We start from the raw sequence: 27,957 nt of genomic DNA on the forward strand, positions 1-27,957 counted from the left end.
TTGAAAACCCAAACTCGTCTCTGCATCCTTGGGATCCACATCACCACATCCTAACAGAAAGTTCCGGCCAAAACGATGGAACCCGCAGAGACAGACTCCTGGAAGAGAGCATTGCAAGGCCAGGCTCAAAGGATCAACCAGCAGGGGGACCAGCTTGACCACCTGAGCCGAGGTCTACAGGGGATGTCGGAGCGCCAAGACGCCATGTTGGAGCGAATCAACATGCTGTTAGCCACCGTCGTACCCACCTCGACCACCGTGCCTGACCAGGCATCCACCCAGCCTACACAACCCGCTAGTACTAGCAATATACGGCTTTCCCGACCCGAACGTTTTTCCGGGGAAAAGGAAGACTTAAGACAATTCCTGACGCAGTGTCAACTCCATTTTGAGCTAAACGCGTCCGCTTTCACCTCTGAGCGGGCTAAAGTAGCGTTTGTGATCTCTCACCTGTCTGGCCGCGCTGGCACCTGGGCGACTGCCGAATGGAACCGTCAGACCACCTCCAGCTCCACATACGCGAACTTTTCCAAGTCCTTGAAGCAAATATTCCAACGACGACTCCCAGGTAGAGAGGCAGCGAGATCCCTTTTCCGGCTGCAACAGGGTTCACGACGGGTCGCGGATTACGCGATCGAGTTCCGCACCATGGCGGCCGACTGTGACTGGGGTCCCTCGGCGTTGTTGGACGCCTTCTTCCTGGGTCTCGCGGACGAAATTCGTCATATGATGATCCCGCTGTCACTCCCGACGAACCTGGATGATCTAATTGAGCTGGCGGTGCAAATCGACTTCCGCCTACTAGAGGAGAGGAGGGACCGACGGGGAAGACAAGCCCCACCTAGCAGCCAATCAGCGCCTGCTAGACCCGCCATCTGCAAGACGGAGCAACTCGTCCTCGAAGACACCTCTCCTTCATGGCAGATAGACGAGCCAATGCAACTGGGAGGCCGTCGACTCACCACCGCTGAGAGGGAACGCCGTTTTCGCCTCCAACTCTGCCTATACTGTGGAGGCGCTGATCACCTCATCTCCCGCTGCAAGGAACTGCCACGCCCCGCGGCACGGCCACGAGCGCGCCCTCACTCGCCAGAGGACACGTCCACCAGAGGTCGCCGTTCTCCTTCGTTGGCCGCAGGCAGAATGCAGCTAAAAGGTACTCTTTCTTGGCCTAACCAACAAATAGACATTTGCGCTCTCATTGACTCGGGAGCAGATGATAACTTTTTGGATTTTGAGTTCATGAGACTCCATAAGATTCCTGTTGTAAAACTGTATGTACCCAAGAGGGTGTATTCTCTAGATGGGCGCCTATTAGCCAGCATAACCCACCAGACACTCCCACTCAACCTGCGCTTGTCTGGAAATCATTGTGAGAAAATAATTTTTTTGATTGTGCCTTCACGGTCCGCGCCCATCATTCTTGGGTTAACCTGGTTACAGAAGCATAACCCGAGCATAGACTGGCCTCGTTCGGCCATTATTAATTGGAGTGTTACCTGCCACCTACATTGTCTCCGTTCCGCAGCGGGATCTCACACACCGCCACCTACCACCGTTGTAGAGAACATAGACTTGACAAACGTGCCCACAAACTACCATGACTTAAGAGCGGTGTTTAGCAAAGATAGAGCACTCTCACTTCCCCCCCACCGACCCTACGATTGCGGTATCGATTTGCTAGCCGGAGCGGCTTTACCATCGACCCGTTTGTACAAGGTGTCGAACACCGAACTCAAAGCACTAGAGGAATACATAAACACTTCAATAGCTGCGGGCCTCATTCGCCCCTCGACCGCACCAGTAGCCGCCGGATTTTTTTTTGTCGAAAAGAAGGACAAGTCCCTACGGCCTTGTATAGACTACCGCGCTCTTAATCTGATTACTGTCAAGAATAAGTATCCTCTTCCTCTCCTTGATTCTGCATTTACTCCCTTACAGTCCGCAAGGTTTTTTACTAAACTCGATCTACGTAACGCGTACCATCTAGTTCGCATCCGAGAGGGGGATGAATGGAAGACCGCATTCAACACTCCTCTCGGACATTTTGAGTATCTTGTCATGCCGTTTGGACTTACAAATGCACCTGGCGTTTTTCAGGGCTTCATTAATGATATTTTTCGGGACATGACAGGGCGGTTTCTCTTCGTTTACCTGGACGACATATTAATTTATTCTTCGACATTTGACGAACATGTGCAGCAGGTTCGGTTAGTCCTTCAACGTTTGCTCGAAAATAAACTGTTCGTCAAGGCAGAAAAATGCGAGTTTCACTCATCTTCCATACCCTTCTTAGGATTTATCATTGAGGAGGGTAGACTCAGACCGGACCCTGCTAAGGTCAAAGCAGTAGTAGACTGGCCCACTCCGGTGTCCAAGAAGCACCTCCAGAGATTCTTGGGCTTCTCTAATTTTTATCGGCGATTTATTCGCAATTTTAGTCGCGTCGCTGAGCCACTTACGAGGCTAACTTCTACTAAGGTTCTGTTTGAATGGACACCCGATGCTAATTCCGCGTTCCTAAGGCTAAAGAGATTGTTTTCTTCGGCTCCTGTGCTTTGTTACCCTGACCGTTCTCTCCAATTTTTTGTTGAAGTGGACGCTTCTGATTCAGGTGTAGAGGCCGTACTCTCCCAGCAATCTACCAGCGACCAGAAGTTGCACCCCTGTGCTTTCTTCTCTCGTCGCCTATCCCCTGCCGAGAAGAATTATGACATTGGCAACAGGGAGCTTCTGGCGGTCATCTTGGCCCTTCAGGAGTGGAGACACTGGCTGGAAGGGGCGGAGCTACCATTCATCGTCTACACGGACCACAAGAACCTGTCCTACTTAAGGACCGCACAGAGACTGAACCCTCGCCAGGCCAGGTGGGCACTATTTCTGACCCGTTTTAACTTTATCATCACTTTCCGACCTGGTTCTCAGAATGGGAAGCCCGATGCCCTGTCCCGTGTCTACTCTTCGTCCTTGGAAGATTCCTCACCTGAACCTATTGTTCCCCATACCCACTTCATTGGGGGACTCCAGTGGGACATCGAGCGGCAGGTCTTGGAGGCCCTGAAGTCGGACACATCTCCGCGGGGCTGCCCACCAGGTCGGCTGTTTGTGGTTCCTCGGCTCCGTTCCAGCGTTCTGGATTGGGCACATGGGTCGAAGATCGCTTGCCATCCAGGCATTCGTCGCACCAGTTTTATCCTCTCCCAGCGTTTTTGGTGGCCATCCATTCTGGCAGATACGAAGGCGTTTGTGGCAGCATGTCGGGTCTGCTCCCGGAACAAGGCATCCCACCAGGCCCCAGCAGGACTTCTACACCCATTACCCATCCCCTCCCGCCCGTGGTCACACATAGCTGTGGATTTCGTCACAGGACTGCCCCCCTCTGAGGGAAGCGACACCATTTTGACCATTGTGGACCGGTTCTCGAAGATGGCCCATTTCGTAGCCCTCCCCAAGCTGCCGTCTGCTCTTGAAACAGCCCAATTATTAGTGCTCCACGCTTTCCGGCTGCACGGCATCCCCACTGATGTTGTATCCGACAGAGGGCCACAGTTCTCCTCGGCCGTCTGGAGAGCATTCTGCAAGTCTCTGGGGGCCTCCCCTAGCCTATCCTCCGGCTACCACCCTCAGAGCAATGGACAGACCGAGCGGACCAACCAAGACCTGGAGGCGGCCATCCGGTGCACTTGTCATCAGCAACCCGCAACCTGGTCTGAAAATCTCCCATGGATAGAATACGCTCACAACTCTCTCATTAGCTCCGCCACCGGTCTGTCTCCATTTCACGTCGCCTATGGTTTCCAACCCCCAGTTTTTCCTTCTACCCAACCCAATGCCGACGTACCATCCGTAACGGCACACCTGCGTCGGGCTCACCAGGCTTGGCGCAACACCAGGGCTGCGTTAAAAAGAACATCGGCCAGGAACCAGGTCTTAGCCAACCGACATCGCACACCAGCCCCACACTACCAGTTGGGACAGAAGGTCTGGTTATCGTCTCGGGACCTACCATTGGCCACCGAATCTAGGAAACTGGCTCCCAGGTTCATTGGACCATTCCCCATTGCCAAGATCATCAATCGTGTTGCAGTCAAACTCCATCTCCCTAGATCTCTCAAGTGCCATCCTGTTTTTCACGTGTCCCGCATCAAGCCTGTCTCATCCAGCCCACTCAGTCCTCCGGAGGTACCGCCTCCTCCACCCAGGCTGGTTGATGGTCACCCAGCATTTACTGTAAACACCATCTTGGAGGTGAGAAGAAGGGGAAGGGGTTTTCAATACCTGGTGGACTGGGAGGGGTACGGCCCAGAGGAACGGTCATGGATTTCTAGATCGCTTATAATTGACAAGGACTTGATCAAGGACTTTTACGTTCGATTCCCAGACAAGCCAGGTAGGCCGCCAGGAGGCGTCCGTTGAGGGGGGGGTACTGTGGTAATCTGTAAATGTCCTTGCCTATTTCTATTGTCTGCACCTTGTTCACTCTCTCTCTCATCCACAGTATGGAGTGCAGCTGACGCAAGGCAGCAGCACACACCTGAGCTTGATTAGCAGCAGCCTATTTTAACTGACTGCTGACGGCCGGTGAGCGCCGGAACTTTGCCATTGCTACCAAACGGTTGGTCGTGCAAGAGGACTCACTAAGTCGCGAACCTTTCACCTCAGGTTGGCCCGTTTAATCCTAGCCTTGTCTAGCGTTTTATTTTGGTACCTTGTTTTATCACTTCTCTCATGAAGTATATTTTTCCTAGCCTTGTCTAGCGCCTTTAGTTTTGTGTTTTTATTTTACTCTCAGTAGTTTGTTACATGGTGTGTTGTGTTTTCCACCATCGCCATTGTTTTGTTTTTCTACCTTGTGCTTCCGCCAAATAAAGAGGAAGAACAATTGAAAACCCAAACTCGTCTCTGCATCCTTGGGATCCACATCACCACATCCTAACACACTTTTTACATCTAACACTACGTTATTCCTCTCTCCTACAGCGTCCATTGCAATCAACTATGCAAATGAGGCAATGATGTCATCTAGCAACTTTTATGGCAGTCAATAGCTACTTTCCTTACTGGGGAGTTGGCAACACTGGAAGATGGAGAGAGATCCGAAAAGATTGAGGACAGTGCGGGCGGAGACGTAGAAGAGATACAAATTGAGAACTCAGATGCAGAGGATAAGACAGAAAAGCCAGCGCGGAAAAATGGGGAGATTATTTTAATTTTTTATTTTCGGTTAATTAAGACTAGCATTAGGAGGTCACAGTTCAGGGAGAGCTGCTGGACGTGAGGACTTAAGTATAAATATATATATATATATATATATATATATATATATATATATATATATATATATATATATATATATACTAGCGTTCAAAAGTTTGGGGTCACATGTAAATGTCCTTATTTTTGAAGGAAAAGCACTGTACTTTTCAATGAAGATAACTTTAAACTAGTCTTAACTTGAAAGAAATACACTCTATACATTGCTAATGTGGTAAATGACTATTCTAGCTGCAAATGTCTGCTTTTTGGTGCAATGTGTAGAGGCCCATTTCCAGCAACTATCACTCCAGTGTTCTAATGGTACAATGTGTTTGCTCATTGGCTCAGAAGGCTAATTGATGATTAGAAAACCCTTGTGCAATCATGTTCACACATCTGAAAACACTTTAGCTCGTTACAGAAGCTACAAAACTGACCTTCCTTTGAGCAGATTTGAGTTTCTGGAGCATCACATTTGTGGGCTCAATTAAACGCTCAAAATGGCCAGAAAAAGAGAACTTCCATCTGAAACTCGACAGTCTATTCTTGTTCTTAGAAATGAAGGCTATTCCACTAAATTGTTTGGGTGACCCCAAACGTTTGAACGGTAGTGTGTCTTGAAGTATAAATCGACGTTAAAACAGGTCAAATTGATGTTAAAAAAAGACAAAATTTTTTTCCAACGCATCATACCACTAAACTCTCACTTTTGTCCTTTTCTCCAAATTGGCAGTCCTGCGCTATGCTTGTTTACCACTTCCAGACGTTTCAACAAATGCCACAAATACTCAAGGACACAAGGTAAAAGGATTTTACTTTTTTATTTTTTATTGTAGCAACATGTTTGGTAACATTTTGAAGTGCACTATAGATAATTCTGTGTGTGTTTGGATAAAAAGAGGTTTGTTACCCGTGTTGTTATGTTGGTTTAATACATATACAGTTTATATACACATTATAGTGTCTTCAAAGTGCATTTTTTAATACAAAATAGGGATTTTTGTCGAGGCTAGAACCAATTATTAATGTGTACATTGTTTGTTTGTTATGGGGAAATCTGTTTAACTATACGAACGTTTTGGTTGACGAACCATGTTTAAGAACTAACTACCGTATTTTTCGGCAGTTTTTTTTCATAGTTTGGCCGGGGGTGCGACTTATACTCAGGAGCGACTTATGTGTGAAATTATTAACACATTAGCGTAAAATATCGTATAATATTATTGATGTCATTGACGTAAGAGACTAGACGTATAAGATTTCATGGGATTTAGCGATTAGGAGTGACAGATTGTTTGGTAAACGTATAGCATGTTCTATATGTTATAGTTATTTGAATGACTCTTACCATAATATGTTACGTTAACATACCAGTTGGTTATTTATGCCTCATATAACGCAGTGGTTCTCAACCTTTTTTCAGTGATGTACCCCCTGTGAAATTTTTTTTAATTCAAGTACCCCCTAATCAGAGCAAAGCATTTTTGGTTGAAAAAAAGAGATAAAGAAGTAAAATACAGCACTATGTCATCAGTTTCTGATTTATTAAATTGCATAACACTGCAAAATATTGCTCATTTGTTGTGGTCTTTCTTGAACTATTTGGAAAAAAAGATCTAAAAATAACTAAAAACATGTTGAAAAATAAACAAGTGATTTAATTATAAATAAAGATTTCTACACATAGAAGTAATCATCAACTTAAAGTGCCCTCTTTGGGGATTGTAATAGAGATCCATCTGGATTCATCAACTTCATTCGAAACATTTCTTCACAAAAAAAGAAATCTTTAACATCAATATTTATGGAACATGTCCACAACAAATCTAGCTGTCAACACTGAATATTGCATTGTTGCATTTCTTTTCACACTTCTTTTTGACAGACATTTTTTTTAATATCTCACGTACCCCTTGGCATACCTTCAAGTACCCCAAGGGGTACGCGTACCTCCATTTCAGAACCACTGATATAACGTACACTTATTCAGCCTGTTGTTCACTATTCTTTATTTATTTCAAATTGCCTTTCAAATGTCTATTCTTGGTGTTGGCTTTTATCAAATAAATGTCCCCCAAAAATGCGACTTATACTCCAGTGCGACTTATATATGTTTTTTTCCTTCTTTATTATGCATTTTCGGCCGGTGCAACTTATACTCCAAAAAATACGGTAAGTTTGTTAATCGAGGTTCCACTGTGTGTGTGTGTGTGCTTGCATATATATATATATATATATATATATATATATATATATATATATATATATATATATATATATACATATATATATACCTGTGTGTGTGTGTGTGTGTGTGTGTGTGTGTGTGTGTGTGTGTGTATATATATATATATATATATATATATATATATATGTATATATATATATATATATATATATATATATATATATATATATATATATATATATATATATATATATATATATATATATATATATATATATATACAGGTCAAAAGTTTAAATACACATATAAATAATATAATGTCATGGCTGTCTTGAGTTTCCAATCATTTCTACAACTCTTATTTTTTTGTGATGTAGTGATTGGAGCACATACTTGTTGGTCACAAAAAACATTCCTGAAGTTTGGTTCTTTTATGAATTTATTATGGGTCTACTGAAAATGTGAGCAAATGTGCTGGGTCAAAAGTAAACATACAGCAATGTTAATATTTGCTTACATGTCCCTTGGCAAGTTTCACTGCAATAAGGCGCTTTTGGTAGCCATCCACAAGCGTCTCCTTGAATTTTTGACCACTCCTCTTGACAAAATTGGTGCAGTCCAGCTAAATTTGTTGCTTTTCTGACATGGACTTGTTTCTTCAGCATTGTCCACACGTTTAAGTCAGGACTTTGGGAAGAGCCATTCTAAAACCTTAATTCTAGCCTGATTTAGCCATTCCTTTACCACTTTTGACGTGTGTTTGGGGTCATTGTCCTGTTGGAACACCCAACTGCGCCCAAGACCCAACCTCTGGTCTGATGATTTTAGCTTGTCCTGAAGAATTTGGAGGTAATCCTCCTTTTTCATTGTCCCATTTACTCTCTGTAAAGCACCAGTTCCATTGGCAGCAAAACAGGCCCAGAGCATAATACTACCACCACCATGCTTGACGGTAGGAATGGTGTTCCTGGGATTAAAGTCCTCACCTTTTCTCCTCCGAACATATTGTTGGGTATTGTGGCCAAACAGCTCCATTTGTGTTTCATCTGACCACCGAACTTCCCTCCAGAAGGTCTTATCTTTGTCCATGTGATGTCAGATGAAAGACCAAACTGTTTTTTTGTGACCAACAAGTATGTGCTCCAATCACAAACAAATAAGAGTTGCGGAAATGATTGGAAACTCAAGACAGCCATGACATGATGTTCTTTACAAGTGTATGTCGACTTTTGACCACGACTGTACTTGTGGTTTAAAGACATATATATATGCACTCAGAGCAACAACAGCTGTGCAACAGTGCTCGCTTTCCATCGCCGCTGTCAGGGGAGTGCGCTTTTAACAACATGCGCTTTATTGTGTTCACTGGTCGGCTAGGCAGGACAAGTTCTTTTAAGTCGAAGGCAGAAGAAAAATGGTGCCAAGTAAAAGGTTGCAGAGCAGCTGGGCAAGAGGATGGTGGCGTCTAATGGGGGCGCAGACCTGGAGGCCGGGCGAGGTGGCGGTGCTGCCGTGTGACAAGTGTGATTTACGTGGCGACGGCCTTTAAGGTCGCTTATCTCGCGCTGATAGCATCCGACAAAAGAGCCGCTGTAGCTCAGCAGGAAGCGAACGATAATGCACGGGCATTACAGCCAACAATGACATGATAAATGACCAACAGAGGAGGTGCAGTTTATTTTACTACTCACCAGCTACCAGCAGAGGGAGCCGTTAATTGATTACTTGAATTTATCTTCAAAGCACAAGACATAAAAGTCCTTACATTTTTTTAAGGGCCCAAAAAATTTTTTTTTTTAATACCTTTTTTACCAAAATATAACATTTTTCTTTGCCCCTTTGAAGGCCTTTTGATTCGATAATGTCACAGGTTTAAATGAGTAAAACACTTCATGTTATGCAAAGTTAAAGGCCTACTGAAATGATTTTTTTTTTTATTTAAACGGGAATAGCAGATCCATTCTATGTGTCATACTTGATCATTTCGCGATATTGCCATATTTTTGCTGAAAGGATTTAGTAGAGAAAATCGACGATAAAGTTCGCAACTTTTGCTCGCTGATAAAAAAGCCTTGCCTGTAGCGGAAGTAGCGTGACGTCACAGGAGCTAGTATTCCTCACAATTCCCCGTTGTTTACAATGGAGCGAGAGAGATTCGGACCCAGAAAGTGACGATTACCCCATTAATTTGAGCCAGGATGAAAGATTCGTGGATGAGGAACGTGAGAGTGAAGGACTTGAGAGGCAGTGCAGGACGCATCTTTTTTCACTCTGACCGTAACTTAGGTACAAGCTGGCTCATTGGATTCAACACCTCCTTTTTCTATTGTGGATCACGGATTTGTATTTTAAACCACCTGGGATACTATATCCTCTTGAAAATGAGAGTCGAGAACGCGAAATGGACATTCAGTGACTTTTATCTCCACGACAATACATCGGCGAAATGCTTTAGCTACGAGCTAACGTGATAGCATCGTGCTTTAACTGCATATAGAAACAAAAAAAATAAACCCCTGACTGGAAGTCAGGGGTTTCCATATGAGTTGGGAAATTGTGTTCGATGTAAATATAAACGGAATACAATGATTTGCAAATCCTTTTCAAGCCATATTCAGTTGAATATGCTACAAAGACAACATATTTGATGTTCAAACTCATAAACTTTATTTTTTTTTTGCAAATAATAATTAACTTAGAATTTCGTGGCTGCAACACGTGCCAAAGTAGTTGGGAAAGGGCATGTTCACCACTGTGTTACATGGCCTTTCCTTTTAACAACACTCAGTAAAGGTTTGGGAAGTGAGGAGACACATTTTTGAAGTGGAATTCTTTCCCATTCTTGCTTGATGTACAGCTTAAGTTGTTCAACAGTCCGGGGGTCTCCCTTCTCACATTGCAGGTGCCACACATTTTCAATGGGAGACAGGTCTGGACTACAGGCAGGCCAGTCTAGTACCCGCACTCTTTTACTATGAAGCCACGTTGATGTAACACGTGGCTTGGCATTGTCTTGCTGAAATAAGCAGGGGCGTCCATGGTAACGTTGCTTGGATGGCAACATATGTTGCTCCAAAAGCTGTATGTACCTTTCAGCATTAATGGCGCCTTCACAGATGTGTAAGTTACCCATGTCTTGGCCACTAATACACCCCCATACCATCACACATGCTGCCTTTTACACTTTGCGCCTAGAACAATCCGGATGGTTCTTTTCCTCTTTGGTCCGGAGGACACAACGTCCACAGTTTCCAAAAACAATTTGAAATGTGGACTTGTCAGACCACTTTTCCACTTTGTATCAGTCCATCTTAGATGAGCTCAGGCCCAGCGAAGCCGACGGCGCTTCTGGGTGTTGTTGATAAACGGTTTTCGCCTTGCATAGGAGAGTTTTAACTTGCACTTACAGATGTAGCGACCAACTGTAGTTACTGACAGTGGGTTTTTGAAGTGTTCCTGAGCCCATGTGGTGATATCCTTTACAGACTGATGTGGCTTGTTGATGCAGTACAGCCTGAGGGATGGAAGGTCACGGGCTTAGCTGCTTACCTGCAGTGATTTCTCCAGATTCTCTGAATCCTTTGATGATATTACGGAGCGTAGATGGTGAAATCCCTAAATTCCTTGCAATAGCTGCTTGAGAAAGGTTGTTCTTAAACTGTTCAACAATTTGCTCAGGCATTTGTTGACAAAGTGGTGACCCTCACCCCATCCTTGTTTGTGAATGACTGAGCATTTCATGGAATCTACTTTTATACCCAATCATGGCACCCACCTGTTCCCAATTAGCCTGCACACCTGTGGGATGTTCCAAATAAGTGTTTGATGAGCATTCCTCAACTTTATCAGTATTTATTGCCACCTTTCCCAACTTCTTTGTCACGTGTTGCTGCCATCAAATTATAAAGTTAATGATTATTTGCGGGGGAAAAAAAAGGTTTATCAGTTTGAACATCAAATATGTTGTCTTTGTAGCATATTCAACTGAATATGGGTTGAAAATGATTTGCAAATCATTGTATTCTGTTTATATTTACATCTAACACCATTTCCCAACTCATATGGAAACGGGGTTTGTACTTATTTTGATTATTATTTCTCAACTGTTTGTAAATGTTGCAATTTATAAATAAAGGTTTGTAAAACTGTAATAGTGTGCTCTTAAAGCAACAGGTCAAAGCAATGATGTGGAGAACTCACCTGTCCTTCCCCGTCTCCTTCTTGAAGACCATATCGCAGTAGTTCATCCTGTCCTCCGTGGTGACGTAAATGCGCGCGTGCGGGTAGCTGTCGGCCGCCTGCCGCAGCATGTTGTACACCACGCCCTTGCCGTCCTTGCGCATGTTCCTCAGCGGGCCCCACACCACGTAGACGGTGTCGTTGTGCTGGCCGAAAAAGTGCTGCGGCCTCTGCAGCAGCAGCGGCACGCTGGTGTGCGACACCACCCGCAGCGTGGTGCGGCGGCCCACGTCGCGCTCAAAGCCCCGCGTCGGCGCGTTGTTCATGCGCCAGATGCATGGCGAGCGGTCGATGAGCGCGCCTGCCGCCTGGCCCAGCATCTGTCCTGAACTGGACACGACGCTGCACAGCTCGCAGTTCAGCTTCAGGGGCTGCGAACGGCAAAATAGGAGGTCAAAGGTCAGTCATACAAGCACATTAAAGGCCTACTGAAAGCCACTACTAGCGACCACGCAGTCTGATAGTTTATATATCAATGATGAAATCTTAACATTGCAACACATGCCAATACGGCCGGGTTAACTTATAAAGTGACATTTTAAATTTCCCGGGAAATATCCGGCTGAAACGTCGCGGTATGATGACGTATGCGCGTGACGAAGTCAGTATAACGGAAGTTATGGTACCCCGTAGAATCCTATACAAAAAGCTCTGTTTTCATTTCATAATTCCACAGTATTCTGGACAATCATGTGTGCTTACGGACTGTATCCCTTGCAGACTGTATTGATATATATTGATATATAATGTAGGAAGCAGAATATTAATAACAGAAAGAAACAACCCTTTTGTGTGAATGAGTGTAAATGGGGGAGGGAGGTTTTTTGGGTTGGTGCACTAATTGTAAGTGTATCTTGTGTTTTTTATGTTGATTTAATATAAAAAATAAAAAATTTAAAAAAACACAGATACAGATAATAAAAAAAATCGATACCGATAATTTCCGATTTTAACGCATTTATCGGCGGATAATATCGGCAGGCCGATATTATCGGACATCCCTAATTATTATTATTATATGAATTAAATAATTAATTATTTAATTTAATGTATCATTTATTTATTTATAACTGCTGTCGACTCACAACATTGCAGGGCTGTTTCACAGTACAGAGCCAGTTAAAATATACAATAATTATTAAAGATGTCCGATAATATCGGCCTGCCGATGTTATCGCCCGATGAATGCTTTAAAATGTAATATCGGAAATTATCGGTATTGCTTTTTTTATTATCGGTATCTTTTTTTTTTTTTTTTTTTTTTTTTTAAATTAAATCCACATAAAAAACACAAGATACACTTACAATTAGTGCACCAAGCCAAAAAACCTCCCTCCCCCATTTACACTCATTCACACAAAAGGGTTGTTTCTTTCTGTTATTAATATTCTGCTTCCTACATTATATATCAATATATATCAATACAGTCTGCAAGGGATACAGTCCGTAAGCACACATGATTGTGCGTGCTGCTGCTCCACTAATAGTACTAACCTTTAACAGTTAATTTTACTCATTTTCATTAATTAGTAGTTCCTATGTAACTGTTTTTATATTGTTGTACTTTCTTTTTTATTCAAGAAATTTTTTTTAATTTATTTATCTTATTTTATTTCATGAATTTTTTTAAAAAGCACCTTGTAATAAAATAATAATGGATTACATTTTATATCGCGCTTTTCTATTATTATCTTCACCATACCTGGTTGTCCAAATTAGGCATAATAATGTGTTAATTCCACGACTGTATATATCAGTATCGGTAATTAAGAGTCGGACAATATCAGAATATCGGATATCGGCAAAAAAGCCATTATCGGACATCCCTAATAATTATTTATATCTGCTTTACATGGCTCTGTAATATTGAAGGGGGACGTTGCTATGCAGAACAGAGAGGCGAGGAGGCGCCGTGTAATATGAAGTAATATATTGGAGAACGTGTTAACTACCGGGAGCACTCAAAGAAAAGAGAGAGGCACTTCCAGATGATAGTCCCAAAATAAAACATTAACCACGAGCCATCACAATCTAATTCATTAAAGAAATCATTCCGTGCTGCTGTAGAGTACATGGGAGGGACAACCTGTAAACTCATCAAATATTACAGCCTTCTTGCAGTCATTCCAAGAGGAGGTAGCTTTTATAATCATCGTAATTCTCCGAGCCCGATGCCTTCAAGGCCAAGTGGGCGTCTGGAAAAAGCAGACTTGATTATGTTAAATTATGGCTGCTGGCTCCTGGCCTCCGACGGCCATTAAAATGTTGGAGTTGCCGCTCATTAATAGTCAATGATTATTACATTATCACCCCCGGTGGATGCTGGCTTTTTTCTGCTTGTTGGCCTGTTGAATAATAATTAGGGATGTCCGATAATGGCTTTTTGCCGATATCCGATATTCCGATATTGTCCAACTCTTTAATTACCGATACCGATATCAACCGATACCGATATCAACCGATATATGCAGTCGTGGAATTAACACATTATTATGCCTAATTTGGACAACCAGGTATGGTGAAGATAAGGTACTTTTTAAAAAAATTAGTAAAATAAGATAAATAAATTAAAAACATTTTCTTGAATAAAAAAGAAAGTACAACAATATAAAAACAGTTACATAGAAACTAGTAATGAATGAAAATGAGTAAAATTAACTGTTAAAGGTTAGTACTATTAGTGGAGCAGCAGCACGCACAATCATGTGTGCTTACGGACTGTATCCCTTGCAGACTGTATTGATATATATTGATATATAATGTAGGAAGCAGAATATTAATAACAGAAAGAAACAACCCTTTTGTGTGAATGAGTGTAAATGGGGGAGGGAGGTTTTTTTGTTGGTGCACTAATTATGGGGCGGTATAGCTCGGTTGGTAGAGCGGCCGTGCCAGCAACTTGAGGGTTGCAGGTTCGATCCCCGCTTCCGCCATCCTAGTCACTGCCGTTGTGTCCTTGGGCAAGACACTTTACCCACCTGCTCCCAGTGCCACCCACACTGGTTTGAATGTAACTTAGATATTGGGTTTCACTATGTAAAGCGCTTTGAGTCACTTGAGAAAAAGCGCTATATAAATGTAATTCACTTCACTTCACTTCACTTCACTAATTGTAAGTGTATCTTGTGTTTTTTATGTTGATTTAATTAAAAAAAAAAAAAAAAAAGCGTTGGCCGGGTCCGAATTTTGGCTGGTGCTAGTCCTAGGTGTCCCAATACTTTTGTCCAGTGGTAGTCCTGAGTGAGACCTACATAGAGCTTTTTGTTGCATGTCTCTACGATATTTGTACTGAGAGTTAGAGGAAGTTGTGTCTGTGTTTTTTTCCTAGGTGCTGCGGCACAGTGGTTGTTTTCTTTGAAGGCTCGTAAAATCAAAACCGTAGCACTTATTACAACGCTTTCGCCAACTTTTAATCAGAAGGGTTCAATCTCTCTCCTGTAGTAGTTTGAAGCCAAAACGACAAACTCGCTCAGAGGAGATAATGTTTGATGTTTGGTGACCGCTTTTTTAAAAAAAATTTGTTTTGAAGTGGGGATATCAAACTTCCTGTTGATTTTTGCTGAAGGATGTCAATCTATGAAATGTAGGTCTAAGTGAGACCTACGTAGAGGTTTTTGTTTCATGTCTCTAAAACGTTTCTACCGGAAGTTACAAGCAGTTTTGTCTGTGTTTTCCTCTGAGAAGCAGTTTTGTCTCTGTTTTATTCAAAAATTGCGCTAGAGCGCAAGTTTGAGTTTTGGGGTTCGGTTTTTTTTTTACATCGCAATTTCTACCAGGCCCGATGTGTGTAAAAAGTTTGGTGAGTTTTGAAGTATTTTAAGGGGGTCAAATTACAGCGCAAAGAGGCAAAAATTAGTGTTTTTAGTCATTTTTTGTGTTGAAGGGGAAATTGCCAACTTCCTAAAGGTTTTTGCCCGAGGATGTGAAATTATGAATTATCTAAGTGAGACCTACATACAGGTTTTTGTTTCATGCCTCTACGACCTTCCTAGTGGGAGTTACAGGCAGTTTGTTTTTGTATTTTTCCTAGGGGGCGCTAGAGCGCAATTTTGATTTTTTTGGGGTTTGTTTTTTTTACTAAAGTGTGCTGTCACAGTTTTTCTATGTGTGTATAAAATTTGGTGAGTTTTGAAGCATGTTAAGGGGGGCAAAGTAGTGCGCAAAGCTGCGGAATAATAATCAACCTTACAATTTCAATAGGTTCCTTTGTACTGGGTACAGGCGGACCCTAAAAAAAAACACAAAAAAAACCGATACCGATAATAAAAAAAACGATACCGATAATTTCCGATATTACATTTTAACGCATATATCTCTAATAATAATTCATCCTAAAATATGATTTCCTGTACCTGACAGAGCGCAACATGTCAAGAAACAGGTCTCCATTTACCAAAAGTGCAATTTAAAAAAAAAATGCATTAAACATGCCCGCTGACAACTTTATCACCCTTTTGAGTGACGCCTCGCCGAGGATCATGGGAGATTAGTGTCCCGGGGAGATATGAGGTGGGCTTATTGGAAGCTGCCAGTGTTCATTCAGTTAGCACCGCCATCACACCTCCTGTTTGATACTGTGGAGGCGTGGAAGAACCATGTTCATTCGCATAAATCTCTTGAGGGAATTTCCAAAATGGCCTTCAGGCACGGTGCTGTGGGTCGGCGCCCCTCGTCATCCCGAGGTTCTAAAATAATCTGCCAATTTCCGTCGTACCCAAACGGCGTTGTCAGCACCGCCCTTCTCCTTTCCTCGCCAAGCCATCGACTCCTCTCTCGCTTTCCCCAGCCGCCTCCTCGGGTTTTTACATTTTGATGCGCTGAGAATTAACGACGCTTTTGATATTTCAATTTGCATAAATTGTGCGGGGAGCGTCCAACAGCGAGACGTTTGAAGGCGGAAGAATGGGATTGTACAAAAGAGGCGACGCATGCGGGGAGACAGCAAACACACGTTTTCACACGGGGCGAATCTGTGAATTAAGCTTGTGGTTCTCGACTTTTTTTTTATCACGCCCCCCCTAAGGCAGTGTTTTTCAACCACTGTGCCGTGGCACGCTAGTGTGCCGTGGGAGACTATCTAATTTCACCTATTTGGGTTAAAAAATATTTTTTGCAAACTAAGGCTGCAGCTAACGATTATTTTTCTATCGATTAATCTATAGATTATTTTTTCGATTAATCTATTGATTATTTTTCCTTTTACCGATTATTTTTTTTATTTAAAATGAAGATGAAAAAAATAAATGTTGGCCAGTTTTTTCAAAAGGCATGGCTTTTATTTACAAAAAAAAAAAGAAGTATGGCCACTCAGTCAACATGACTAAATATTCTGTAACAATGTAAACATTTAAAACTTTTAACATTTAACAAAATTAAAAGTAGCTTATTTGCTTTTTAATGTGCAAATATAAAAGTCAACATCCAGTGCAAATCTTAATATTCTGCAATAGTATAAGCATTTCAAAAGTAAAAGTATTGCTTATTTTTGCTTTAAAATGTGCAAAAATAAAGATAAACATCCAATACAAAAAAGTGCAAAATGAAATATTCTGTAACAACAGTGTAAACATTTCAACAAAAGTGAAAGTATTGCTTATTTTGCTTTAAAATGTGCAAAAATAAGGATAAACATCCAGCACAAAAAAGTGCCAATCTAAATATTCTGGAGCACTGTAAACATTAAGTATTGCTTTTAAAATGTGCAAAATAAACACCCAGTCCAACATGAGTAGTACACAATAACCAATTCTACTCATTCCAGTGAGTGACTAACAGTTGTAATGAAGAAAGGTTAGCATGTCTACATGCTCTGGTTCTTTTCATGTTTACAATATTCCCAGCAGCTGAAAATAGGCGCTCAGAAGGGGTCGATGTGGCTGGAACTGAGAGGTAAGACCGATGACGATGATGATAGTATGATTAAAGTGAAAGTTAATTTTTCGTTTGTACATGGTATATGTAACTGTTAATGTTGCAAAAGGTATTTGCACAACTAATTAATGTTAGCGTTAAAGAGGAGCGCGTCTTTGTAAACACTGAACAGGCACGCCAAACGCGCCTCTCAGAGCGAAACGGTGCTTTAGTTTATGAATTTACAACGCAGATACAAATGACACATTCATGTTTTGGTGTAATGATGACAACGTATGCTCACGCGGACGTTTGACTAGTTGATGGTTTTCTTTTCAAATGTTGGTTCATAGCCGTTGTGCTGCTATGATAGGCCATTCCCGCTCGACACAGTGTGCATACAACAACATTATTAGGCTGTGTATTGTAATACTTCCACACTTTTGACCACTTTTGGCGTGCTTTTTTCCCCTCGCTCGCACCGCTCGCACAGTCTGCTTTGCGCTTCGCCATGACGGTAGTGTGACGTAAATATGCGACGCGTCGACGCACAAAAACGGCGTCGACGTATTTATGTAACCGATGACGTCGATGACGTCGACTATGTCGACGCGTCGTTTCAGCCTTATTGCAAACCAGTAATTATAGTGTGCAAATTACGTGTTGTTTTTAAATGTCGGTGCTGTCTAGATCAGTGGTTCTTAACCTGGGTTCGATCGAACTCTAGGGGTTCGGTGAGTCGGGCTCAGGGGTTCGGCGGAGGTCAAGACACACCCGACTCATCGTGTAAATACAAACTTCTCCCTATCGGTGTATTACGGATACGACAACAGCAGAAGTCACACTGATTTGCAGGTGTGTCATTTGTTGTGAGTTTATGCACTGTGTTGGTTTTGTTGTTTGAACAAGGTGATGTTCATGCACGCTTCATCAAGTGCACCAGTAAAAAAACATGGTAACACTTTAGTATGGGGAACATATTGTATTTGTTACCTTCTTGAGACCTCCGAAAAATGCCTACCTCTTTAGGACCAGCCTTTCTAGATATATAAAGATTTGTATTTACAACATTAATAATTTATACAAACTATGTAAATATAAAAAAGCTTGTTGTGAAAAATTAGTTGGAATTTCACAAGAAAAACTTTTTTATTATAATATTATAATAAAAGTCGTAATTTGACTCAACGCAAGTCAAAATGTTACGAGAAAAACTGAACATTTGTGCGATATTATGATAAAAGTTGGAATTTTGCTCAATAACAGTCGCAATGTTACAAGAAAAGCTTAACATTTTGGCAGTTTTATGAAGAGTCGTAATTTTACTCGACAAAAGTCACAATTGTATAAGAAAACTTGAAAAATGTTGGCAATATTATAATAATAATTGGAATTTCACTTGGCAAAACTATGACAAAAGTCATAATTTTACTCACAAAATGTCACTATTTTACAAGAACACCGAAAAAATTGCCAATATTATGATAAAAGTCTGAATTTTATATGACAAATGTCATCATTTTACATTAAAAAGTCATAATTTTACATGAAAACGTAATTATTTTAGGAAAAAATATTGCAAAATAGTAACATATTGGCTCTTAACTAGTCATTATTGAGTACTTATTAATGCCTTATTCGGCATGGCCTTATTATAACCCCAACCCTCTAACCCTAACCCTAACCAAATAACTCTAAATTAAGTCTTTGTTACTTAGAATATGTTCCCCATACTAAAGTGTTACCAAAAACATATAACTTTGTCTTGAATTTGAAAAAAAACTACATTTTATTTTTCACTAAAGAAGGGTTCGGTGAATGCGCATATGAAACTGGTGGGGTTCGGTACTTCCAACAAGGTTAAGAACCACTGATCTAGAGCTTGGCAGAGTAACCGTGTAATACTCTTCCATATCAGTAGGTGGCAGCGGTAGCTAATTGCTTTGTACCGTATTTTTCGGACTATAAGTCGCAGTTTTTTTCATAGTTTGGCCGGGGGTGCGACTTATACTCAGGAGCGACTTATGTGTGAAATGATTAACACATTAGCGTAAAATATCCAATAATATTATTGATGTCATTGACGTAAGAGACTAGACGTATAAGATTTCATGGGATTTAGCGATTAGGAGTGACAGATTGTTTGGTAAACGTATAGCATGTTCTATATGTTATAGTTATTTGAATGACTCTTACCATAATATGTTACGTTAACATACCAGGCACGTTCTCAGTTGGTTATTTATGCCTCATATAACGTACACTTATTCAGCCTGTTGTTCACTATTCTTTAGACATTTTAAATTGCCTTTCAAATGTCTATTCTTGCTGTTGGCTTTTATCAAATACATTTCCGACTTATACTCCAGTGCGACTTATATATGTTTTTCCCCTTCTTTATTATGCATTTTCGGCCGGTGCGACTTATACTCCGAAAAATACGGTACATATGCAAAACCAACTTTTCTCACCTTCTTGTACCTGCTTATGTGTATTTGGGATCTGCATAAGTCCTGAAAATGTGCGCCTTTTGTCCGAAAAATACGGTATGTTTACTTTTTGATGACATTCAACACTACCGTAATAATAATGATCACCGTGGTCATTTTGCTCACAATAACCACGAGGAAGAGATTTCAATGTGATGGAAACCTGCAACTCCACATAGACTGACTCACTTCTTGTTTGGGGATGCTGACGTAGCCCAGGTGAGGCTTGAAGGCCTGGTACGCCTGCTTGGACGACGCCCAGCGGCCGCCCAACGTTTCACTCAGCACGGGCTGCCACTGTAAGTTGACGGCCACCACAAAGAGCGACACCACCACCGCCAGGCCCGTGGCCATCACCGACTTCCTCTGCGGGCGGAGGCAAACAGAAAAAAACACGTCACACACCTTCCTGTGTGTGTTTTGCACGAGAGAGCGATGACAAAACAAAGAGGACGCAGAGAACGAGCAAACGTTGAGGCAGAAAAGGAAAAAAAAAAAATGTGATGATCCTTTCCAGTCACAAACTGAAGCTTGCTGCTGCCGGTCTAGCAGACGCCAGCGGGGGGAACTTCTCTCTTTTTTTTCCTGGACTCTTTGAAGCTATCAGATAGAGAGAAATGTGATGTACCACGCGGCGAGCGATAGCGGCGCCACCTGCAATCTCTTCTGCCGCCTCGGGCTCTGATCCACAACATCAAATGTCCTGGACGGAGGGGGCGCCGCTACCATCGGATCAGAGAGACATGAAAGACACGGTGACCATCCGCGCCGTGAAAGACTGCTTGTGTCGCTCATCTCCATACAAAAATGACACATTCCTGGCATTGGAGCGACTGAGTGAGTAGCATATTAATCGTGCCCAGCCTATGTTGGTGGTGGCGTCACCAGTGCTGCCACTACTTGGGTAGATGCGGTTTATTGGGTGAAACATACATTTCAACATGCACTGAAAATTATTTTCACTCAAAAAACCTCAAGTCCTCAGCAATCATGCGGCCTCAGACTGTGACGCTACCACCACAGTGTTTCCCACACATTCATTTATTTGTGGCGGCCCGCCACAAAAGAATTACGTCCGCCACAAATAAAAATTAAAAATAAAATAAAATAATTTTTTTTTTTTTTTTTGTCCTGTCCAGCTTCTTAGGCAAATCATATAGTTCAGTGGTCCCCAACCACCGGGCCGCGGCCCGGGTACCGGTCCGTGGACCGACTGGTACCGGGCCGCACAAGAATTTAAAAAAAAAATAAAAACTTTTTTTTTTTTTTTTTTATGAAATCAACGTAAAAAACACAATATATACATTCTATATCAATATAGATCAGGGGTCACCAACGCGGTGCCCGCGGGCACCAGGTAGCCCGTAAGGACCAGATGAGTAGCCCGCTGGCCTGTTCTAAAAATAGCTCAAATAGCAGCACTTACCAGTGAGCTGCCTCTATTTTTTTAATTTTATTTATTTACTAGCAAGCTGGTCTCGCTTTGCCCGACATTTTTAATTCTAAGAGAGACAAAACTCAAATAGAATTTGAAAATCCAAGAAAATATTTTAAAGACTTGGTCTTCACTTGTTTAAATAAATTCATACATTTTTTTACTTTGCTTCTTATAACTTTCAGAAAGACAATTTTAGGGAAAAAATACAACCTTAAAAATGATTTTAGGATTTTTAAACACATATACCTTTTTACCTTTTAAATTCCTTCCTCTTCTTTCCTGACAATTTAAATCAATGTTCAAGTGAAAACATTTTTTTTATTGTAAAGAATAATAAATACATTTTAATTTAATTCTTAATTTTAGCTTCTGTTTTTTCGACGGGGAATATTTGTGAAACATTTCTTCAAACTTATTATGATTAAAATTCAAAAAAAAAATTCTGGCAAATCTAGAAAATCTGTAGAATCAAATTAAATCTTATTTAAAAGTCTTTTGAATTTCTTTTAAAATGTTTGTTCTGGAAAATCTAGAAGAAATAATGATTTGTCTTTGTTAGAAATATAGCTTGTCCAATTTGTTATATATTCTAACAAGTGTAGATTGGATTTTAACCTATTTAAAACATGTCATCAAAATTCTAAAATTAATCTTAATAAAAAAAAATTACTAATGATGTTCCATAAATTCTATTTTTAATTTTTTCAAAAAGATTCGAATTAGCTAGTTTTTCTCTTCTTTTTTCGGTTGAATTTTGAATTTTAAAGAGTCGAAATTGAAGATAAACTATGTTTCAAAATTTAATTGTCATTTTTTTTCGTGTTTTCTCCTCTTTTAAACTGTTCAATTAAGTGCAAATATCTTTAATTATTAATAATATCATAGAGTTAAAAGGTAAATTGAGCAAATTGGCTATTTCTGGCAATTTATTTAAGTGTGTATCAAACTGGTAGCCCTTCGCATTAATCACTACCCAAGAAGTAGCTCTTGCTTTCAAAAAGGTTGGTGACCCCTGATATATATCAATACAGCCTGCAGGGATACAGTCCGTAAGCACACATGATTGTATTTATTTATGTTAAAAAAATAAAAAAATAAAAATTAAATACCCCCCCCCCCCCCCCCCCCCCCCCCCCCCCCCCCCCCCACCGGTTCGTGGGACAAATTTTCAAGCGTTGACCGGTCCGCAGCTACAAAAAGGTTGGGGACCACTGATATAGTTGATGTAGATTCCTTAAAATGTTCCAGTTCCATTCACACATTTAAAAAACACTTTAAGACTAATGTCTTGAAAAAATATATCACTCTTGAATCAACACAGTAGTTAATACTATGATCAATGTTAATTCAAATACTAAATGTGGGATATAAATAATAATGGAAGTGTAATTGTTTGTATATAGTATATAAATTGGTACAAAGGTTTAACAAGTGTACAAGGATATTTCACATGCCTTTACTGTGTATATAATTGAACTGTGTTTATGTTGTGTATAATGTGTATTTATAATATGTTGTACAAAGGACATTTAATAATTTTCGGAAGTTCATCTTGTACTTTGACATTGTTTATAGGGTTAGGCGCAATAAGTGTTCAACTTCAGCCTAAACCCTTTCGGTCTGCAACATTTTCATTTTCAATCTATGAATGTACAGCTGTTTGTTTATTTTGTTGACAATTGACCGAATAAATAATAATAATAAACTAGATGACCATATAGGCTGTTCAGATTTACTTTACAAAAGAGAAGTGTAGGATACTTCTCTTGTTGCCTTATTTGTATTTGACCACTACTGTTTTCTGTTTATTTGTTACTGACTGTGGCAGGACACCTCTGCCTCTGTTTCACTTTATGTTGCTGGTAAATAATATGGTTGTAGTAGTAGGCTAAAGTTAAATTATTTAGTATGCACTAATTAAAGGGTCAGAGCTTTAAGAGACATTTTAGCTTTTATATTTTATAAGATATATTTTTTGTAAGAACCACAATTAATAAATATATTTCAGTGAATAACTTATTGTTCAAATCTGTATATAAATATGTACATAAAGTGTTGTAATTATATTGTAAAATGGATGGCTGGATGTTTAAAACAAAACTGTTATTATTAATTAGTAAGTATACATTTTTTGAGCCTTTTTAGAGAAAATCATATCATTGTAGTAAATTATGCAAATTGCCCGATGATGTCATGGTGACCACGCCCATGGCCACGCCCCCACCACCACAGGTATCTTGGCAGTTTATGGGAAACACTGCACCACCATGCTTATGTTGCTATGGCATAAACCAGGGCTATTCAACTACGGAACATAATAAAGCAGGTTATATTCCTTTGAGACTGCCTTTACTTAATTGCAAAGTAAACACATCAGCTTCCACATTGCACTGTCGCTACCCGTTTCTAGCGTCTGCAGCTCGATAGATAGTGAACAGAATGAAGAAACAGAAGCTCCAGAAGATTTGCTTAGGATTGATGTTCCTTCTTGTCAGGTTCAAACACTGATGACATCTATTCAACAGACAAGAAGTAATGAATTATGCAGAGACAGAGTTACATTTTGCTCAATTAAGATATTTGGACAATAATATGTATTATATGTAGAGATGTCCGATAATGGCTTTTTGCCGATATCCCGATATTGTCCAACTCTTTAATTAGCGATACCGATATCAACCGATATATACAGTCGTGGAATTAACACATTATTATGCCTAATTTGGACAACCAGGTATGGTGAAGATAAGGTACTTTTTAAAAAAAAATAAAATAAAAAAAATAAGATAAATAAATTAAAAACATTTTCTTGAATAAAAAAGAAAGTACAACAATATAAAAACAGTTACATAGAAACTAGTAATTAATGAAAATGAGTAAAATTAACTGTTAAAGGTTAGTACTATTAGTGGAGCAGCAGCACGCACAATCATGTGTGCTTACGGACTGTATCCCTTGCAGACTGTATTGATATATATTGATATATAATGTAGGAAGCAGAATATTAATAACAGAAAGAAACAACCCTTTTGTGTGAATGAGTGTGAATGGGGGAGGGAGGTTTTTTGGTTGGTGCACTAATTGTAAGTGTATCTTGTGCTTTTTATGTGGATTTAATACATTTAAAACATTTTTAAAGAAATTTAAAAAAAATAAAAACGATACCGATAATAAAAATAACGATACTGATAATTTCCGATTAACGCATTTATCGACCGATAATATCGGACATCTCTAATTATATGTAATATGTATAATAATGTGTATACTCAGTGGCCTAGTGGTTAGAGTGTCCGCCCTGAGATGGGTAGGTTGTGAGTTCAAACCCCGGCCGAGTCATACCAAAGACTATAAAAATGGGAGCCATTACCTCCCTGCTTGGCACTCAGCATCAAGGGTTGGAATTGGGGGTTAAATCACCAAAAATGATTCCCGGGCGCGACCACGACTACTCTAAAGCAGATCCAAGTTGACTTTCTCTACAATTGTCCCTTGACCATTTCTATTTCTCATAGAAATACTTGCTGAAATGTTTACATTGCAAAGATACCTTACGAAACGTGCCATTATTAATGAGTCTCCTGCGGCTGTCCCCAGCAATTGGACAATAAACGCCGTGGGACGAGATGTTGACAGGTACAACACGCTCGGCCAATCAGGCGCTTCACTCCAGTTCGATGTGTTGTCATTGGCTAATTGCGCTGGGGATTGGAAATAGTTAGAGGCTTAAAGTGAAGAAATTGTTTTCACTTTAAAATAATAGATGGCTATTTTGCATGTCTGTTCCCATGGCGAGTAGAGGGGGGGGGGGGAAACAAGGCACAGTAGCACCTGATGCTCGCCACGGTCTTTTGCTTAAAATCCAATTTCCATTAAGGCGCTAGGGAAAATAACTTCTGGTTTTGAAATCTTGCCATGGCTCTCCTGGGAGGCAAATAAAGCAGCAACGCACACGCAACACGCAGGGTCATATTTTCTTGCAAAGGCGTCACGGATGCCACATAAATTGTTGTTTGTCCCAGGAAGGAGCTGACTGCTGTTACCATGGCTAACTATGCAGATCCAATTCAAATACAAAATAAAGAAATACGGTAACACTTTAGTATGAGGAACATATTCACCATTACATAGGGTTGGGGTTAGCTTTGGGGTTAGGGTTGGGGTTGGGGTTGGGGTTAGGGTTAGGTTCAGGGGTGGGGGTTAGAGGGTTTGAGTTTGAGTTTGAGTTTGAGTTTGAGTTTATTTGGAACATGCAAGCATACAACATGATACATCACAATTTCCAGTTTCTCTTTTCAACATGTTCGAAAAGGAGTAAGAAGAAGCAGAGCTTATTTAATCCTACCCCTTTTCTTTTACATAACAGTTGCTAACACTTTTGTTTCACTTCCTGTACTCAATTTATTCACAATATACTCCATAAGTAATCACAATAAAAATTAGAAAAAATAAATAAATAATAATTGGTGAAGTAAGTTTCATTTCATATGAGATAAGTAAGATTATTTTGAGAGTGAAAGAATGGATGAATTAAGTAAATTCAGTATTCTTCTTCTTTGTAAACACTTTAAGTTTGAAGAGTTTCTTGAAGTGGATCATATTAGTACATTGTTTGATTGCTTTGCTTAATCCATTCCATCATTTAATTCCACATACTGATATACTGAAGGTCTTAAGTGTTGTACGTGCATAGTTCAGGTTCTTCATCACGTACACAGCTACTCCTCCTCCATTTTTGTTGTTTCTGTTGATGTAGTTTAGTTCATATCCTTTCAGATCAAAATCTATTCCTTTTTTTATCATCAATCCACGTATCTGTGACAGCAATCACTTTGAAGGGTTTGTTGATGTGTTCCAAAAAGTTGTTAATGTTGTTGTAGTTTGCATACAAGCTTCTGCTATTAAAATGAATAATTGACAATTTGTTATCACATTTAATGTTACTATTATATTGATCATCTTAGAGGTTAGAGGGTTAGGGTTAGGGTTAGGGAAGACTCTTAGTCAATGGCATTACCATGAATTGATTACCGTGGACCCCGACTCAAACAAGTTGAAAAACGTATTGGGGTGTTACCATTTAGTGGTCAATTGTACGGAATATGTACTGTACTGTGCAATCTACTAATAAAAGTCTCAATCAACCAATGGCTTACTGCTTGTATAATAAGGCCATGCAGAATAAGGCATTAATAAGTACTTAATAATGACTAATTAAGAGCCAATATGTTACTAATTTGCATGTTAATAAGCAACTAATTAATGGTGAGCAAGGGTGTACCTTACCAGATATACAATTAATTATGATTGCAAAAGTCTTATATTGAGCCATGAGGTTGTTAATGGGCTACTTCCTGTTTACAGCGTTGCATATTCATAAATACCTGATTGTTTTCATGCACAGGAGTTTTATTACAATATTCTCACATGTGCTAACATGTGCCGTGTAAAAGTTTTGATCTGTTATAAGCCGATATTATCGGCCGATAAATGCGTTCAAATGTAATATCGGAAATTATCGGTATCGGTTTTTTTATTATCTGTATCAGTGTTTTTTTGTTGTTGTTTTTTTGGGGGGTTTTTTATTAAATCAACATAAAAAACACAAGATACACTTACAATTAGTGCACCAAGCCAAAAAACCTCCCTCCCCCATTTACACTCATTCACACAAAAGGGTTGTTTCTTTCTGTTATCAATATTCTGCTTCCTACATTATATATCAATATATATCAATACAGTCTGCAAGGGATACAGTCCGTAAGCACACATGATTGTGCGTGCTGCTGCTCCACTAATAGTACTAACCTTTAACACTTAATTTTACTCATTTTCATTCATTACTAGTTTCTATGTAACTGTTTTTATATTGTTTTCTTTTCTTTTTTATTCAAGAAAATGTTTTTAATTTATGTATCTTATTTTATTATATTTTTTTAAAAGTACCTTATCTTCACCATACCTGGTTGTCCAAATTAGGCATAATAATGTGTTAATTCCACGACTGCATATATCGGTTGATATCGGTATCGGTTGATATCGGTATCGGTAATTAAAGAGTTGGACAGTATCGGAATATCGGATGTCGGCAAAAAGCCATTATCGGACATCCCTAGTTATAATGTATTTATTTGGTCAAATATAATTTTCCATCATTAATCTTAAATTATTTCTTGTAGTGAGTGGAGAACTTATTACAAGTTTTAATACTTTGTTATTTTTATTATTTCCCAGGTTAGGAAATAATGGAAGCAGCAGCTGTAAAAATATTTGCTGCAAGAATAGAATGCAGGATGAGCATCATCATCAGCACTTATGCAGCTTAGTTTTTAAAGCCTTGTACTTTCCGTCACGTCCACTAGAGGACGTCATAGTAAAAAGGCATTTTAGAGGAAATGTCGTGGTGACTATCTAAATCAGGGGTGTCCTAACTTTTTGACTTGGGGGCCACATTGGGCTAAAAAAAAATTGGCCAGGAAGATATACACATATAAATA

The 27,957-nt window shown here is 40.0% G+C and overlaps 1 protein-coding gene across 3 annotated transcripts in view; it reads right to left on the reverse strand.

Annotated features, from left to right (window-relative positions):
• The window catches only part of st6galnac3 (ST6 (alpha-N-acetyl-neuraminyl-2,3-beta-galactosyl-1,3)-N-acetylgalactosaminide alpha-2,6-sialyltransferase 3), a 97,119-nt gene that overhangs the window by 48,953 nt on the left and 20,209 nt on the right, over positions 1-27,957 (reverse strand). For all 3 annotated transcript variants that reach the window (XR_009821411.1, XM_062023281.1, XM_062023280.1), the window contains exons 2-3: positions 20,212-20,388; positions 11,645-12,054 (exon numbers count right to left, since the gene is read on the reverse strand). Coding sequence is in view for 2 of the 3 variants with exons in the window: in XM_062023281.1 (XP_061879265.1) it covers positions 11,645-12,054; positions 20,212-20,388 (587 nt within the window). In the remaining variant the exon portion in view is untranslated. The remainder of the gene's footprint in view (positions 1-11,644; positions 12,055-20,211; positions 20,389-27,957) is intronic.

The sequence above is a fragment of the Entelurus aequoreus genome, linkage group LG16, assembly GCF_033978785.1.
Source record: "Entelurus aequoreus isolate RoL-2023_Sb linkage group LG16, RoL_Eaeq_v1.1, whole genome shotgun sequence".
NCBI classification, from domain to species: domain Eukaryota; kingdom Metazoa; phylum Chordata; class Actinopteri; order Syngnathiformes; family Syngnathidae; genus Entelurus; species Entelurus aequoreus.